At 42.6% G+C, this 17,713-nt stretch overlaps 2 protein-coding genes across 3 annotated transcripts in view; both read left to right on the forward strand.

Annotated features, from left to right (window-relative positions):
* LOC138662867 (oocyte zinc finger protein XlCOF22-like) overlaps positions 1-10,867 on the forward strand; it is an 87,366-nt gene extending 76,499 nt beyond the window's left edge. Inside the window, exon 7 of one of the 2 annotated variants that reach the window (XM_069748852.1) lies at positions 9,460-10,867. In XM_069748852.1, coding sequence (XP_069604953.1) covers positions 9,460-10,559 — 1,100 coding nt within the window. In that variant the 3' untranslated portion in view covers positions 10,560-10,867. Of the gene's footprint in view, positions 1-9,456 lie in introns of both variants that reach the window. The other variant, XM_069748851.1, reaches the window with a different exon arrangement.
* Positions 10,868-12,013: 1,146 nt separating this feature from the next.
* LOC138666342 (gastrula zinc finger protein XlCGF17.1-like) lies at positions 12,014-12,463 on the forward strand. Its single transcript, XM_069754570.1, has 2 exons — positions 12,014-12,188; positions 12,240-12,463. The coding sequence occupies exons 1-2, from the start codon at positions 12,014-12,016 to the stop codon at positions 12,461-12,463; spliced, it is 399 nt and encodes a 132-aa protein (XP_069610671.1).
* The last annotated feature ends 5,250 nt before the right edge of the window (positions 12,464-17,713 follow it).

The following is a 17,713-nucleotide window of genomic DNA, read 5'->3' on the forward strand; positions in this document are numbered from 1 at the left end:
TGCCCCTTTCGGATCTTTGCATTGACCAATAATTGTGGAAACCCCTGACAGTTTTTGCGAACGGTCCCACAATCCCCCATGTTACGTTCAACCAGACTTTTAAATGGGGGTATAGTGGTGTAGTAGTTATCAGCATACAGGTTGTAGCCTTTTTGTAATAATGGAGTTATCCGCTCCAAACGATTTTTCCAGATGTCCCCAGATAAGTAGGGCATCCTGGTGGGTTTACTTGACTATCTTTCCTTCATAAATGTGAAAAGCTAATGTGTATCCGGTTGAACTCTCGCACATTTTAGAGAGCTTTATTCCGAACCTTGCCCTCTTAGAAGGAATAAATTGCTTGAGGTACAGTCTTCCTTTGAATTTTACAAGGGACTCATCAATGGAAATGTTTTCTGTTGGGGTGTAGAGCTTTAAGTACTTTTCTGTCAAGTCTTCGATGATGGGTCTGATTTTGAATTTTCTGTCATGTCCTGGGGCATTTCTGGGCAGGCATTGACTATTGTCGTTAAAATGCCAAAATCACATGAGCATTTCATAACGGGTCCTAGGAAGAACTGCAGAAAACAATGGGGTGGCTTGAACAGGGAGGTTGGACCAATAGGACCGAATGCTCGTTTTTTTAACAAGCCCCATAGCGAATGTAAGTCCTAAAAATGTTTTCATTTCTAGGACATTAGTTGGTGTCCATAAATTTGACCTAGCATGATAGGATCATGGATTCTGACTGATGAATTGGGACGTATATAAATTTGTTTGTAAGAAAATATGCTCTAGCAAGCTAATAGAAAACTCTGACGTGACCAAATTATTGGCGAGATAAATGAGAAAAGCCTAATTCTTTAGCCTATCCCTAACTTTAGAATAAATCCTAACCCTAACTTTAGCCTAACAGTAACCCTAACTTTAGCCCCAACACTAACCCTAACTATAGCACTAATCCTAACCCGCCTTATCTGTTTTTTCTTCTTTTTAACAAGATCACTGACTGACACAGCTGTTGCCAGCAGCACTTCTAACACTGTTTCTCCTCTAATCTCTCACTGACAGGAGATCTGAGGAGAAATAGCATTTTTATGAGGCAGATCGCCCGAGAATGTTTGTTGCTACCAAACACTTTCCTAGTGATTTGGCTCATTGGCTGGTGTGATGCTGACATCATCAGGACCTGAACCAATCAGGTCTCGATGAGGTCGGGGGTCACAGGATGCGTTGTACACCTCGTTATAAGGTATGTGGGGTCCTGATGATCACAAAACCACCGACCGTAGACAAACGTCGGCACTGCACAAAGCCCTGCTAGCACCTACGTTTATCTACCGTTGACGGTCACAAAGCAGTTAAGGGTACGATCATTTCTTTCCAGACCTATTTCATGAGTTTTTGTTTTTTTTTATTCTGTGGAAGCATGGATGAAAAGCAATGTTTGACTTTCATTTGTTCATTTTCATACATTTTTGATTTACAGTTAGGTCCATATATATTTGGACAGAGACAACATTTTTCTAATTTTGGTTATAGACATTACCACAATGAATTTTAAACAAAACAATTCAGATGCAGTAGAAGTTCAGACTTTCAGCTTTCATTTGTGGGTATCCACATTAAAATTGGATGAAGGGTTTAGGAGTTGCAGCTCCTTAACATGTGCCACCTTGTTTTTAAAGGGACCAAAAGTAATTGGACAGATTCAATAATTTTAAATAAAACGTTCATTTTTAGTACTTGGTTGAAAACCCTTTGTGGGCAATGACTGCCTGAAGTCTTGAACTCATGGACATCACCAGACACTGTTTTTCCTCCTTTTTGATGCTCTGCCAGGCCTTCACTGCCGTGGTTTTCAGTTGCTGTTTGTTTGTGGGCCTTTCTGCCTGAAGTTTAGTCTTTAACAAGTGAAATGCATGCTCAATTGGGTTGAGATCAGGTGACTGACTTGGCCATTCAAGAATATTCCACTTCTTTGCTTTAATAAACTCCTGGGTTGCTTTGGCTTTATGTTTTGGGTCATTGTCCATCTGTAGTATGAAACGACGACCAATCAGTTTGGCTGCATTTGGCTGGATCTGAGCCCTCAGTATGGCTCTGAATACCTCAGAATTCATTCGGCTGCTTTTGTCCTGTGTCACATCATCCATAAACACTAGTGACCCAGTGCCACTGGCAGCCATGCATGCCCAAGCCATCACACTGCCTCCGCTGTGTTTTACAGATGATGTGGTATGCTTTGGATCATGAGCTGTACCACGCCTTCGCCATACTTTTCTCTTTCCATCATTCTGGCAGAGGTTGATCTTGGTTTCATCTGTCCAAAGAATGTTCTTCCAGAACTGTGCTGGCTTTTTTAGATGTTTTTTAGCAAAGTCCAGTCTAGTCTTTTTATTCTTGATGCTTATGAGTGGCTTGCAGCGTGCAGTGAACCCTCTGTATTTACTTTCATGCAGTCTTCTCTTTATGGTAGATTTGGATATTGATACGCCGACCTCCTGGAGAGTGTTGGTCATTTGGTTGGATGTTGTGAAGGGGTTTCTCTTCACTATGGAGATTATTCTGCGATCAGCCACCACTGTTGTCTTCCGTGGGCGCTCAGGTCTTTTTGCATTGATGAGCTCACCAGTGCTTTCTTTCTTTCTCAGGATGTACCAAACTGTAGATTTTGCCATTCCTAATACTGTAGCAATTTCTCGGATGGGTTTTTTTTTTGTTTTTGCAGCTTAAGGATGGCTTGTTTCACCTGCATGGAGAGCTCCTTTGACCACATGTTTACTTCACAGCAAAACCTTCCAAATGCAGCACCACACCTCAAATCAACTCCAGGCCTTTTATCTACTTAATTGAGAATGACATAACGAAAGGATTGCCCACACCTGTCCGTGAAATAGCCTTGGAGTCAATTGTCCAATTACTTTTGGTCCCTTTAAAAACAGGGTGGCACATGTTAAGGAGCTGAAACTCCTAAACCCTTCATCCAATTTTAATGTGGATACCCACAAATGAAAGCTAAAAGTCTGAACTTCAACTGTATCTGAATTGTTTTGTTTAAAATTCATTGCGGTAATGTCTATGACCAAAATTAGAAAAATGTTGTCTCTGTCCAAATATATATGGACCTAACTGTATTACTTTTGTCAGATTCAAGTTATTTCTGTCACCATTGTGGGTTTTTCTGTCATTAAATGAGGGGTACCAACAATTTTGACCACATGTGTAGGAGGTGTGAATATTTTGACTCCACAGCCACTTTCTGGAAATTAACATGCAGTGGATGAAAATTAGACATTTGCCATTTTATTACCCAGCACATCTGTCATGATCCCAATGGCAGGGAATCACAAAAGGATAAGCACAAACGAGCTCTAGGGTTATGGAACCTGAGCTGACCGCGACCCTAAACCTAAACACACAAATAATAATAGCCGGGGAACGTGCCTACGTTGATCCTAGACGTCTCGCACCAGCCGAAGATCTAACTTCCCCTATTAGAAGAAACACAGACCTCTCTTGCCTCCAGAGAAATACCCCACAGAAATAGCAGCCCCCCACATACCACATATAATGACGGTGAAATGAGAGGAAGGCACATACGCAGTATGAAAACAGATTCAGCAAAATGAGGCCCGCTAAAACTAGATAGCAGAGGATACAAAAGTAAACTGCGCGGTCAGCAAAAAACCCTTCAAAAAACCATCCTGAAATTACTTGAACTCATGTTCCAACTCATGGAACATGAGGAGCAATTACAGCCCACTAGAGCAACCAGCAGCAAAGAAACACGTATGTGCAAGCTGGACAAGACAAAAATAAAGCAAAACGAGAAACAAGGAAAATCAAAACTTAGCTTGTCCTGAAGATTACTGAAGCCAGAAGCTGAGGTAACAAAACACTCTGATAACCTTGATAGCCAGCCAGAAAATGACAAGAAAGCCCGGTTAAATAGGAAACTCCCATATCCTGATAGAACAGGTGGACACCAGAGACAGCAGAACACAAATCACCCAGTACCATCAGTAACCACCAGAGGGAGCCCAAAAACAGAACTCACAACAGTACCCCCCCCTTGAGGAGGGGTCACCGAACCCTCATGAGAACCACCAGGGCGACCAGGATGAGCCCTATGAAAAGCGCGGACCAAATCATCAGCATGAACATCAGAGGCAACCACCCAAGAATTATCCTCCTGACCATAACCCTTCCACTTGACCAAATATTGGAGTTTCCGTCTGGAAACACGAGAATCCAAGATCTTCTCCACAACATACTCCAATTCTCCCTCCACCAGCACCGGAGCAGGAGGCTCAAGCGAAGGAACAACAGGTACCTCATACCTCCGCAACAACGACCGATGGAACACATTATGAATAGCAAACGATGTCGGGAGATCCAAACGAAACGACACAGGGTTAAGAATTTCCAAGATCCTATAAGGACCGATGAACCGAGGCTTGAGCTTAGGAGAAGAGACCTTCATAGGAACAAAACGAGAAGACAACCACACCAAGTCCCCAACACGAAGTCGAGGACCCACGCGGCGACGGCGATTAGCAAACTGCTGAGCCTTCTCCTGGGACAACTTCAAATTGTCCACCACATGACTCCAAATCTGATGCAACCTATCCACCACCATGTCCACTCCAGGACAATCAGAAGGCTCCACCTGACCAGAGGAAAAACGAGGATGAAACCCCGAATTACAAAAGAAAGGAGAAACCAAGGTAGCAGAACTAGCCCGATTATTAAGGGCAAACTCGGCCAGCGGCAAAAAGGTAACCCAGCCATCCTGATCAGCAGAAACAAAACACCTCAAATAAGTTTCCAAGGTCTGATTAGTTCGCTCCGTCTGGCCATTCGTCTGAGGGTGGAATGCAGACGAAAAGGACAAATCAATGCCCATCTTAGCACAGAACGTCCGCCAAAATCTAGACACAAACTGGGATCCCCTGTCAGAAACGATGTTCTCCGGAATCCCATGCAAACGAACCATGTTCTGGAAAAACAGAGGGACCAACTCAGAGGAGGAAGGTAACTTAGGCAAGGGTACCAGATGAACCATTTTAGAAAAGCGGTCACACACAACCCAGATGACGGACATTTTTTGAGAGACAGGGAGATCCGAAATAAAGTCCATGGAAATGTGCGTCCAAGGCCTCTTCGGGATAGGCAAAGGTGACAACAATCCACTGGCTCGAGAACAGCAAGGCTTAGCCCGAGCACAAACCTCACAAGACTGCACAAAAGAACGCACATCCCTCAACAAGGAAGGCCACCAAAAAGACCTGGCCACCAAGTCTCTAGTACCAAATATTCCAGGATGACCTGCCAACGCAGAAGAATGGACCTCGGAGATGACTCTACTGGTCCAACTATCCGGAACAAACAGTCTCTCAGGCGGACAACGATCAGGTTTACCCGCCTGAAACTCCTGCAAAGCACGTCGCAAGTCTGGGAAGACAGCCGACAAAATCACCCCATCCCTAAGGATACCAGTGGGCTCAGAATTTCCAGGGGAGTCAGGCACAAAACTCCTAGAAAGAGCATCCGCCTTCACATTCTTTGAACCTGGCAGGTATGAAACCACAAAATTGAAACGAGAGAAAAACAGTGACCAACGAGCCTGTCTAGGATTCAGACGCCTGGCAGACTCAAGGTAAAACACCACACGATGTCTAGCACCCTCCAGCCAATGACGCCACTCCTCAAATGCCCACTTCATGGCCAAAAGTTCCCGATTACCAACATCATAATTCCGCTCAGCGGGCGAAAATTTTCTAGAAAAGAACGCACATGGCTTCATCACCGAGCAATCGGAGCTTTTCTGTGACAAAACCGCCCCCGCTCCAATCTCGGAAGCATCAACCTCAACCTGGAAAGGAAGCGAAACATCTGGCTGACGCAACACAGGAGCAGAAGAAAACCGGCGTTTAAGTTCCTGAAAGGCCTCCACAGCCGCAGGAGACCAATCAGCAACATCAGCACCCTTCTTAGTCAAATCCGTCAAAGGCTTAACAACACTAGAAAAATTAGTTATGAAACGACGATAGAAATTAGCAAAGCCCAAGAACTTCTGTAGACTCTTAAGAGATGTAGGCTGCGTCCAGTCACAAATAGCCTGAACCTTGACGGGATCCATCTCAATAGTAGAAGGGGAAAAAATATACCCCAAGAAAGAAATCTTCTGGACTCCAAAGAGACACTTTGAGCCCTTTACAATCAAAGAATTGGCCCGCAGGACCTGAAACACCTTCCTGACCTGCTGAACATGAGACTCCCAGTCATCAGAAAAAAACAAAATATCATCCAAATACACAATCATAAATTTATCCAGATATTCACGGAAAATATCGTGCATAAAGGACTGGAAGACTGAAGGAGCATTAGAAAGTCCGAAAGTCATTACCAAATACTCAAAATGGCCCTCAGGCATATTAAATGCGGTTTTCCACTCATCACCTTGCTTTATTCGTATAAGATTATACGCACCCCGAAGATCAATCTTAGTGAACCATTTAGCCCCCTTAATGCGAGCAAACAAATCAGTCAACAAAGGCAAAGGATACTGATATTTTACGGTAATCTTATTCAAAAGACGATAATCTATACAAGGCCTCAAGGAACCATCTTTTTTGGCCACGAAAAAAAAACCTGCTCCCAAAGGGGACGAAGATGGATGGATATGTCCCTTTTCCAAGGACTGCCTAACATAATCCCGCATAGCAGTATGCTCTGGCACTGACAGATTGAACAAACGACCTTTAGGAAATTTACTACCAGGAATTAAATCTATAGCACAATCGCAATCCCTGTGAGGAGGAAGTGAACTGAGCTTAGGCTCCTCAAAAACATCCCGATAATCAGACAAAAATACAGGAATCTCAGAAGGAGTAGATGAAGCAATAGAAATCGGAGGTGCATCATCATGAACCCCCTGACATCCCCAGCTTAACACAGACATTGTTTTCCAGTCAAGGACTGGATTATGAGTTTGTAACCATGGCAGACCAAGTACTAGAACATCATGTAAATTATACAATACCAGGAAGCGAATCACCTCCTGATGAACGGGAGTCATACGCATGGTCACTTGTGTCCAGTACTGAGGTTTATTCATAGCTAAAGGTGTAGAGTCAATTCCCTTCAAAGGAATAGGGACTTCCAGAGGCTCAAGACTAAACCCACAGCGCTTGGCAAATGACCAATCCATAAGACTCAGGACAGCGCCTGAATCTACATAGGCATCGACGGAAATGGATGATAATGAACAAATCAGAGTCACAGACAGAATGAACTTAGACTGTAACGTACTAATGGCAACAGACTTATCAACCTTTTTTGTGCGTTTAGAGCATGCTGATATAACATGAGCTGAATCACCACAATAAAAGCACAACCCATTTTTCCGCCTATAGTTTTGCCGTTCACTTCTGGACTGAACTCTATCACATTGCATTGTCTCAAGTGCCTGTTCAGAAGACACCGCCAAATGGTGCACAGGTTTGCGCTCCCGTAAACGCCGATCAATCTGAATAGCCATAGTCATAGACTCATTCAGACCTGTAGGCGCAGGGAACCCCACCATAACATCTTTAATGGCCTCAGAAAGGCCATCTCTGAACTTTGCAGCCAGGGCGCACTCATTCCACTGAGTAAGCACTGACCACTTCCGAAATTTCTGACAATATATTTCTGCTTCATCTTGCCCCTGAGAGAGAGCTAATAAAGCTTTTTCAGCCTGAATCTCTTGATTAGGTTCCTCATAGAGCAAACCCAATGCCAGAAAAAACGCATCCACATTAAGCAACGCAGGATCCCCTGGTGCCAATGCAAATGCCCAATTTTGAGGGTCACCCCGCAGGAAAGATATAATAATCTTAACCTGCTGAGCAGGGTCTCCAGAAGAGCGAGATTTCAAAGAAAGGAACAACTTGCAATTGTTCCTAAAATTCAGAAAACTAGATCTATCTCCAGCAAAGAACTCTGGGATAGGAATTCTAGGTTCAGACATAGGAGCATGTACAACAAAATCTTGTATATTTTGAACCTTAGCAGCAAGATTATTCAGGCTCGAAGCTAAACTCTGGACGTCCATGATAAACAGCTAAGGTCAGAGCCATTCAAGGATTAAGAGGAGGAAAAAATCAGCCAGGCTGCAATTAAGGCTAGGCAGCAACCTCAGAGGAGTGGGAAAAAAAAAAAAAAAACTTCCTCAGACTACTTTTCCTCCTACTTCAGCCAAAACCTTTTGGCCGGCTATACTGTCATGATCCCAATGGCAGGGAATCACAAAAGGACAAGCACAAACGAGCTCTAGGGTGATGGAACCTGAGCTGACCGCGACCCTAAACCTAAACACACAAATAATAATAGCCGGGGAACGTGCCTACGTTGATCCTAGACGTCTCGCACCAGCCGAAGATCTAACTTCCCCTATTAGAAGAAACACAGACCTCTCTTGCCTCCAGAGAAATACCCCACAGAAATAGCAGCCCCCCACATATAATGACGGTGAAATGAGAGGAAGGCACATACGCAGTATGAAAACAGATTCAGCAAAATGAGGCCCGCTAAAACTAGATAGCAGAGGATACAAAAGTAAACTGCGCGGTCAGCAAAAAACCCTTCAAAAAACCATCCTGAAATTACTTGAACTCATGTTCCAACTCATGGAACATGAGGAGCAATTACAGCCCACTAGAGCAACCAGCAGCAAAGAAACACGTATCTGCAAGCTGGACAAGACAAAAATAAAGCAAAACGAGAAACAAGGAAAATCAAAACTTAGCTTGTCCTGAAGATTACTGAAGCCAGAAGCTTAGGTAACAAAACACTCTGATAACCTTGATAGCCGGCCAGGAAATGACAAGAAAGCCCGGTTAAATAGGAAACTCCCATATCCTGATAGAACAGGTGGACACCAGAGACAGCAGAACACAAATCACCCAGTACCATCAGTAACCACCAGAGGGAGCCCAAAAACAGAACTCACAACACACATCGTGCCCAGATTGTGCTCCAGGAGACATACACCACAAATTAAGTGGATTCTTCTCACTATAATATTGCTTAATACAGAGATCCTAAATGTTGTTTGAGCACACTGCAAGACTCAGAAGTGAGAGCGGATTTTGCTGGACTGGTTTATAGGAACTCTGTTGCTTTTCATCAGCCTTTGAGCCACTAATAGTGCGGGAACCTCTGTTTTTCCATTATTATTTTTGTCTACATAGCATTTATTGGTTTCTTTTTATTCGATACTTGGGAGGCAGAATGAACAAACAGTTGAACACCACACACTACTGGTTCATCCAACAAGGTTTTCTATTAGACTGTGAACTGTCATTGTCTTGGTAAATAATTAAAGTTTTTTTACATAGCTTGCCATTTTTATGGACAGTTTAAGTAGAAATGTTCAAAAATATAAAACTCGAGGACATTTTATTTAAAAAAAAATGTTTTGTATCTTAGCAGATGACTATACCAGGAGATCAGAGGGACAGCTGACATCTTCAATTTTAAAATCTGATGATCTTGAGATCCTACAAGATACAACTGAAGTGATTGCTGTTACTCCAGATAGATCATCATCCATTCACAGCAAAGATCTATCATCTGATCCTATGAAACAGGTCCCATCTTCTGATTCATTACTGACTACTAAGGAAAATCAAAGTCACAAAAGAGGCATTAAAAAGCAAACTGCTCCTAAAGCAAAGAAGTCCTTTTCATGTTCAGAATGTGGGAAATGTTTTACAAAGAAATGGCATCTTGTTAATCACCAGATAACTCACACAGGGGAGAAGACTTTTTCATGTTCAGAATGTGGGAAAAGTTTTAACCAGAAACGGAATCTTGTTAGGCACCAGATAACTCACACAGGGGAGAAGCCTTTTTCATGTTCAGAATGTGGGAAATGTTTTAGCCTTAAAGGGAATCTTGTTACTCACCAGATGACTCACACAGGGGAGAAGCCTTTTTCATGTTCAGATTGTGGGAAATGTTTTAGCCTTAAAGGGAGTCTTGTTAGTCACCAGAGGACTCACACAGGGGAGAAGCCTTTTTCATGTTCAGAATGTGGGAAATGTTTTAACCTGAAATCAGATGTGGTTAAACACCTTAGAACTCATACAGGGGAGAAGCCTTTTTCCTGTTCAGAATGTGGGGAATGTTTTACAGATAAATCACTGCTTGTTATTCACCATAGAACTCACACAGGGGAGAAGCCTTTTTCATGTTCAGAATGTGGGAAATGTTTTAACTATAGAGTGAATCTTGTTAGTCACCAGAGAACTCACACAGGGGAGAAGCCTTTTTCCTGTTCAGAATGTGGGAAATGTTTTGCACATAAATCAATGCTTGTTATTCACCATAGAACTCACACAGGGGAGAAGCCTTTTTCATGTTCAGAATGTGGGAAATGTTTTAACTATAGAGGGAGTCTTGTTAGTCACCATAGAACTCACACAGGGGAGAAGCCTTTTTCATGTTCAGAATGTAGAAAATGTTTTACCAGGAAATCAGATTTGGTTAATCATCATAGAACTCACATGGGCAAGAAGCCTTTTTCCTGATCAGAATGTGGGAAATGTTTTAACTATAAGGGGAATCTTGTTACACACCAAATAACTCACACAGGAGAGAAGCCTTTTTCATGTTCACAATGTGGGAAATATTTTACCTATAAAGAGCATCTTGTTAGACACTATAGAACTCACACAGGGGAGAAGCCTTTTTCCTGTTCAGAATGTGGGAAATGTTTTAACCAGAAAGCGCTTCTTGTTAGACATCAGAGCCGTCACACAGAGAAGTCTTTTTCATTTTCTTAATGTGGGAAATATTTTACTTGTAAATCAACTGTTAATAAACATGAGAGATGTCACATGGGGGAGTAGACTTTTTTTATGTTCATAATCTTGGAATACTTGTAACCAAAATGAAATCTTCTTAAATGGGTTGTCTCTTGTCATTCCTCATGTTTGCTGACAAAAGGATAAATATAAACTTTATTCATTCCAAATGTAAAACTATACCCATAATTCACCCCCTGAAGATTAGTGAGTAGGTGAATAATAGAAAAAACATGTACCCCACAGTTCAGTATATAGGGTGAGGTGACGTATACACACTCACTCTCGAAGCCTCTCATTTCTACGGGTTTCATCGTCCTCACCAAAGGCGACTCATCAGGAGACTATTTAATATTGACCTATATTCAAGCGAGACTAGACAAAAAAAAACTAAAATCATGTATCATGTTATCCGAAACAGTCAGAAAACCAGCCACATATTGGCAGATCCCAGACCTCAAACTACCGTATATACGCCGACCCGAGTATAAGCCGAGACCCCTAATTTTGCCACAAAAAACTGGGAAAACTTAATGACTCGAGTATAAGCCTAGGGTGGAAAATGCAGCAGCTACCGGTAAATGTCAAAAGTAAAAATAGATACCAATAAAAGTAAAATTAATTGAGACATCAGTAGGGTAAGTGTTTTTGAATATCCATATTGAGTCAGTAGCCCCATATGATGCTCCATACAGTTTATGATGGGCCCCATAAGATGCTCCATATTAAAATATGCCCCATATAATGCTGCATTAAAGTTCATTATGGCCCCATAAGATGCTCCATATAAAAATGTGCCACATGTAATGCTGCTTCAATAAAAAAAAATGACATACTCACCTCTCATCGCTGCCCGCTGCTCTTCAGCGTTCCGTCTCTCCGCAGTGACTGTTCAGGCAGAGGGCAGCGCGCACACTAATACGTCATCACGCACTCTGACCTGAACAGTCACAGCCAGAAGTGGCGGAAGACGGAGCGGCGCCCGGCGGTGGAAAGGTGAATATGAAATGTCACCCTCCCCTGTTATACTCATCTGCTCCCAATGCGGTCCCTGCATGTCCGATGGCCTCCGGACGCCCGCAGCTTTTCCTGTGTTCAGCGGTCCCTGGTACCACTCATTACAGTAATGAATATGCAACTCCACCCCTATGGAAGTGGAGTCCATATTAATTACTTTAATGAGCAGGTCCCCGCCTTTTTCATGTTCAGAATGTGGGAAATGTTTTAACTATAGAGGGAGTCTTGTTAGTCACCATAGAACTCACACAGGGGAGAAGCCTTTTTCATGTTCAGAATGTAGAAAATGTTTTACCAGGAAATCAGATTTGGTTAATCATCATAGAACTCACATGGGCAAGAAGCCTTTTTCCTGATCAGAATGTGGGAAATGTTTTAACTATAAAGGGAATCTTGTCACACACCAAATAACTCACACAGGAGAGAAGCCTTTTTCATGTTCACAATGTGGGAAATATTTTACCTATAAAGAGCATCTTGTTAGACACCATAGAACTCACACAGGGGAGAAGCCTTTTTCCTGTTCAGAATGTGGGAAATGTTTTAACCAGAAAGCGCTTCTTGTTAGACATCAGAGCCGTCACACAGAGAAGTCTTTTTCATTTTCTTAATGTGGGAAATATTTTACTTGTAAATCAACTGTTAATAAACATGAGAGATGTCACATGGGGGAGTAGACTTTTTTTATGTTCATAATCTTGGAATGCTTGTAACCAAAATGAAATCTTCTTAAATGGGTTGTCTCTTGTCATTCCTCATGTTTGCTGACAAAAGGATAAAAATAAACTTTATTCATTCCAAATGTAAAACTATACCCATAATTCACCCCCTGAAGATTAGTGAGTAGGTGAATAATAGAAAAAACATATACCCCACAGTTCAGTATATAGGGTGAGGTGACGTATACACACTCACTCTCCAAGCCTTTCATTTCTACGGGTTTCATCGTCCTCACCAAAGGCGACTCATCAGGAGACTATTTAATATTGACCTATATTCAAGCGAGACTAGACAAAAAAAACCTAAAATCATGTATCATGTTATCCGAAACAGTCAGAAAACCAGCCACATATTGGCAGATCCCAGATCTCAAACTACCGTATATACGCCGACCTGAGTATAAGCCGAGACCCCTAATTTTGCCACAAAAAACTGGGAAAACTTAATGACTCGAGTATAAGCCTAGGGTGGAAAATGCAGCAGCTACCGGTAAATGTCAAAAGTAAAAATAGATACCAATAAAAGTAAAATTAATTGAGACATCAGTAGGGTAAGTGTTTTTGAATATCCATATTGAGTCAGCAGCCCCATATGATGCTCCATACAGTTTATGATGGGCCCCATAAGATGCTCCATATTAAAATATGCCCCATATAATGCTGCATTAAAGAGAACCTGTCACCCCGTTTTTGAAAGATTAAATATAAATAGTGTGAAATAGGGGCAGAGCTGGGCTTTACATTAGTGTCCTTTTGGTGCCTTTATTCCCCCGGGATGCTGCCGAAATACCTTTGTGAAGTGTCCGTTTTGTCCTGTCAGTCAAGTTGGTCAGGTCGGATGGGCGTTGTAAAATAGCGGTTCCTCCCCCACCTCTTGCGTTTCCCTGCGAAGTTTAGTTCCACCGTTGGCGTTATGTTTAGCGCCTGCGCAGTGAATTTGCCTACGGCGCCTGCGCATTATGTTTTGCCCAACTGTGGGCAAAGCATAATTGACATCAGTGCGCATGCGCGGGTCTTCACTTTAGCCGGTGTGCCCCGGAAGTTGTCATATCGGCAAAGTGTTATTCTGGATGCCGTAAAAACTTTCTCATCCCACACTGCGAGCGTAAGTTTTGTGCCAAGATCGCTCGCCTGCCTATCGTTCAATTTAGCGTTCTTTTTAGCAATCTATATATCGTTCTTTCTGTCTATCTATAGTTATTTCTATCTATCTATAGATCTTTCTATCTATCAATTATCTATCTATCGTTCTTTCTATCTATTATCTATCTGTCTATCTATTATCTATCATCTATCTATTATCTATCTATCATCTATCTATAGAACTTTCTATCTATCGATCTTTCTATCTATTATCTATTTATCGTTCTTTCTGTCTATCTATAGTTATTTATTTCTATCTATTGTTTTTTCTGTCTATCTACCTATTATCTATCTATCTATTATCTATCTATCTATTATCTATCTATCTATCTATCTATCTATCTATTATCTATCTATTATCTATCTATCTATCTATTATCTATCTACACTGTGTTCCAAATTATTATGCAAATAATATTTCCTCATATTTTCTCTAAATTACCTATCTGAATTGCAGTCATTGTTATTTTCCAGTCATCTACTATTCTAGTATAATTGCAATGTTGTGGAACAAACTGCCTATGAAAACAGTATCTTTAAAAAAAAAAATAAGCACTCAAAATGCATGTTCCAAATTATTATGCACAGCAGAGTTTTCAACCTTTTTTATTTAATTTTGAACAAAAAAATGGTCAATTGTGAAGTTATAAGCATTATCAGCTTATTACAAAATGAAATCAAACAGTTTTCAAGTGAAAACTTTATTCTAGGTGATGTTACATTTGCACATAGGACCCCTTGTTCAAAAGAAGCTTCTGAACTCTCTCGTCCATTGAATTTGTTAGTTTTTGGATAGTTTCTGCTTCAATTGTTTTGCATGTGGACAGAATACCCTCCCAGAGCTGTTGCTTAGATGTGAACTGCCTCCCGCCATCCTAGACACTCCTTTTGATGATGCTCCAGAGGTTCTCAATGGGGTTGAAGTCAGGGGAAGATGGTGGCCATACCATGAGTTTGTCCTCTTTTATGCCCAGAGCAGCCAGAGATGCAGATGTGTTTTTTGCAGCATGAGACGGTGCATTATCATGCATGAAAATGATCTTGCTGCGGAAAGCACGGTTCTTCCTCTTGAACCATGGCAGGAAGTGTTGTTTTAGAAACTCCACATAGATTATGGAGTTCATCTTTACCCCTTCAGGGATCATAAAGGGGCCGACAATCTCTCTCCCTATGATTCCAGCCCAAAACATTACTCCACCTCCTCCTTGTTGGCGTTTTCATGGGGTGTCCATCAACCAGCCATCCTCCACTCCATCCATCTGGACCATCGAGCGTTGCACGGCACTCATCGGTGAACAAAACAGTTTGGAAGTCAGTCTTCATGTATCATTTTGCCCACTGGAGCCATTTCTGCTTGTGTGCAGTGGATAGAGGTGGTCGACAGGATGGCTTACGCACAGCTGCAAACCTCTGAAGGACCCTGCATCTTGTTGTTCTGGGGACATTGGAGGCACCAGCAGCTTCAAAAACTTGCCTGCTGCTATGACAAGGTATTTTTGCAGCTGCTTTTTTAACCTTACGCAATTGCCTGTTGGAAAGAGTCCTCAATTTTTCCTTATCAGCACGCAAACGTGTATGCTGGGAACCAGCTACATACTTCTTGATTGTGCAATGATCACGATGAAGTGTCTTGGCAATGTTGATTGTAGTCATGCCTTGACCTAAATACTCCACAATTTGTTGCTTCTCAGCAGCCGACACATCCTTTTTCTTTCCCATTTTGGCTAAAAATGTAGGCTGCTTAATAATGTGGAACAGCCCTCTTAAGTAGACTTGCCTTTATTTGGACACACCTGCCAAACTACTTTGCACAGGTATCTGCAATTGCTTTCAGTGATATAAACAACCTTGACACACATCACCATCAATGAGTTTAAATGACAAACAAAAAATTCTAACCTTATCACCCCTGAACTCTTTGTGCATAATAATTTGGAACACAGTGTATTATCTATCTATCTATTATCTATCTATCCATTATCTATCTATCCATTATCTATCTATCATCTATTTATCTATCTATCTATCTATCTATCTATCAAATTCAAATTCAAATTCAAATGAGCTTTATTGGCAGGACTAAGTACATGTTAGCATTGCCAAAGCATATGGTAAAAATACGTGGGTGGGGGAGGGGGGGCATATAGAGGTCCAGGGAATATCAAATTCCTTTTAGAGGATAGGGGATGTTTCCAGGGTGGGGTATAGGAGTCCATGACATATCGGGCTCTTTAGTCGGGGGATAGGGATATGTCCAGTGTTGGGGTACTGGAGTCCATGACATATCAGGCTCCTCTTAGTCTGTGGCAGGCACTGACATATTCCGCTGCTACGGCCACTGCACTTTCCTCTTCCCCCAGTATTATCGGCAGTTTCTCTTCCTCCTCCTTGGAGGTGAAATCTGGGAGGAGATCAGACAGCCTCTTGAAGTGAGTGTCCCTCACTGCGGAGTATTTGGGGCACCTCAGCAGGAAGTGGGCCTCATCCTCCACGGCCTCCTGGGGGCACTGCTGGCAGAGTCTGTTCTCTCGAGGCTTGTAGTTCTGTCGGTGCCGCCCGGATTCGATGAGTAGGCTGTGGGCGCTCAGTCTGTACCGGCTCAGGATCTGTCGATCTTTGGGGTTTTCTAGTTTCTCTAGATATGGGGCCAGTTTGTACTCCCTCTGTAGATTCCGGTATATTGTCAGTTTCTGGGATTTGTTTATGTCGTTCCTCCAGATGCTGAGATATTCCTCTTTGACTTTGTGTATCATTTTGTGGATTTCACCTTTTGTCAGGCCATGGAGGTTGATGGCTTGGTCAGACTGGCTTTGGGTACTTTTTCTTGGGAGGCTTCCTGAGGCTTCCTGGTGTAGGAAGGCTTTGTGATGGTAGGAGCTGGGACTGCTACTTTGTAGATGAGCCTTGAATGACAGCGCCTTCTTCTTTATTGCGATGTGTAGTGGGAATCTGCCCAGCTCTGCTCGGCAGGCGCTATTTGATGTGCTCCGATGGACTTGGAGAAGATGCTTGCAGAACTCTAGGTGGAATATTTCTGTCGGCCCAGCGTCCCACTTTGACCAGTTTGGGTATGAGACTGGGCCCCAGACCTCACTACCGTATAGAAGAATTGGGGCAATGATGGAGTCAAAATTTTTTAGCCATACGGTTACTGGTGCCTTGAGGTGGTACAGACGCCTTCTGATGGCATAGAAGGCTTTGGATGCCTTGTCTTTTAGTGACTCTATGGCTTGCTTGAAGCTCCCTGACTGGCTCAGTTCTAGGCCCAGGTAGGTGTACCTGTTGGTTTCAGTAAGTGGACGGTTGTCTATCATAAAGGTAGGATTGCCAGTGGGTTTCTGCTTTCTTTTCTGGAACACCATGATATTAGTTTTTTTCTCGTTGATTGGCAGTGCCCATGTGCTGCTGAAGGTCTCTAGGATTTTCAGATGATCTTGGAGGCCTTTCTCAGTTGGTGATAACAGCACGAGGTCATCTGCATACAGCAGAAATTTCACCTGGGTGTCATGGAGGGTGAGTCCTGGTGCTGAGGAGGACTCTAGGGCCACTGCCAGCTCATTGATGTAGATGTTAAAGAGCGTTGGACTGAGGCTGCAGCCCTGTCTCACTCCTCGACTTTGTTGGAAATAGGCTGTCCTCCTTCCGTTGACCTTCACACTGCAACTGTTTTCTGTGTAGGAGCTTCGGATGACATCATATGTTTTGCCTCCTATTCCGCTCCCCAGCAATTTTAGGAATAGTCCTGGGTGCCACACTGAGTCGAAGGCCTTCTTGAAGTCCACAAAACAAGCGTATATCTTCCCGTTCTTTGTATTGTGGACGTGGCTCTTGATGAGGCTGTGCAGAGTGTAGATGTGGTCAGTGGTGCGGTGGTTTGGCATGAACCCTGCTTGGCTCTTGCTGAGGATGTTGTGCTCGGTGAGGAAGGTGAGGATCCTCTTGTTCAGGATGCAGTTGAAGAGTTTACCCAGGTTGCTGCTGACACATATCCCTCGGTAG

This window comes from Ranitomeya imitator, chromosome 2 (genome assembly GCF_032444005.1).
Source record: "Ranitomeya imitator isolate aRanImi1 chromosome 2, aRanImi1.pri, whole genome shotgun sequence".
In the NCBI taxonomy this organism is placed as follows: Eukaryota; Metazoa; Chordata; class Amphibia; order Anura; family Dendrobatidae; genus Ranitomeya; species Ranitomeya imitator.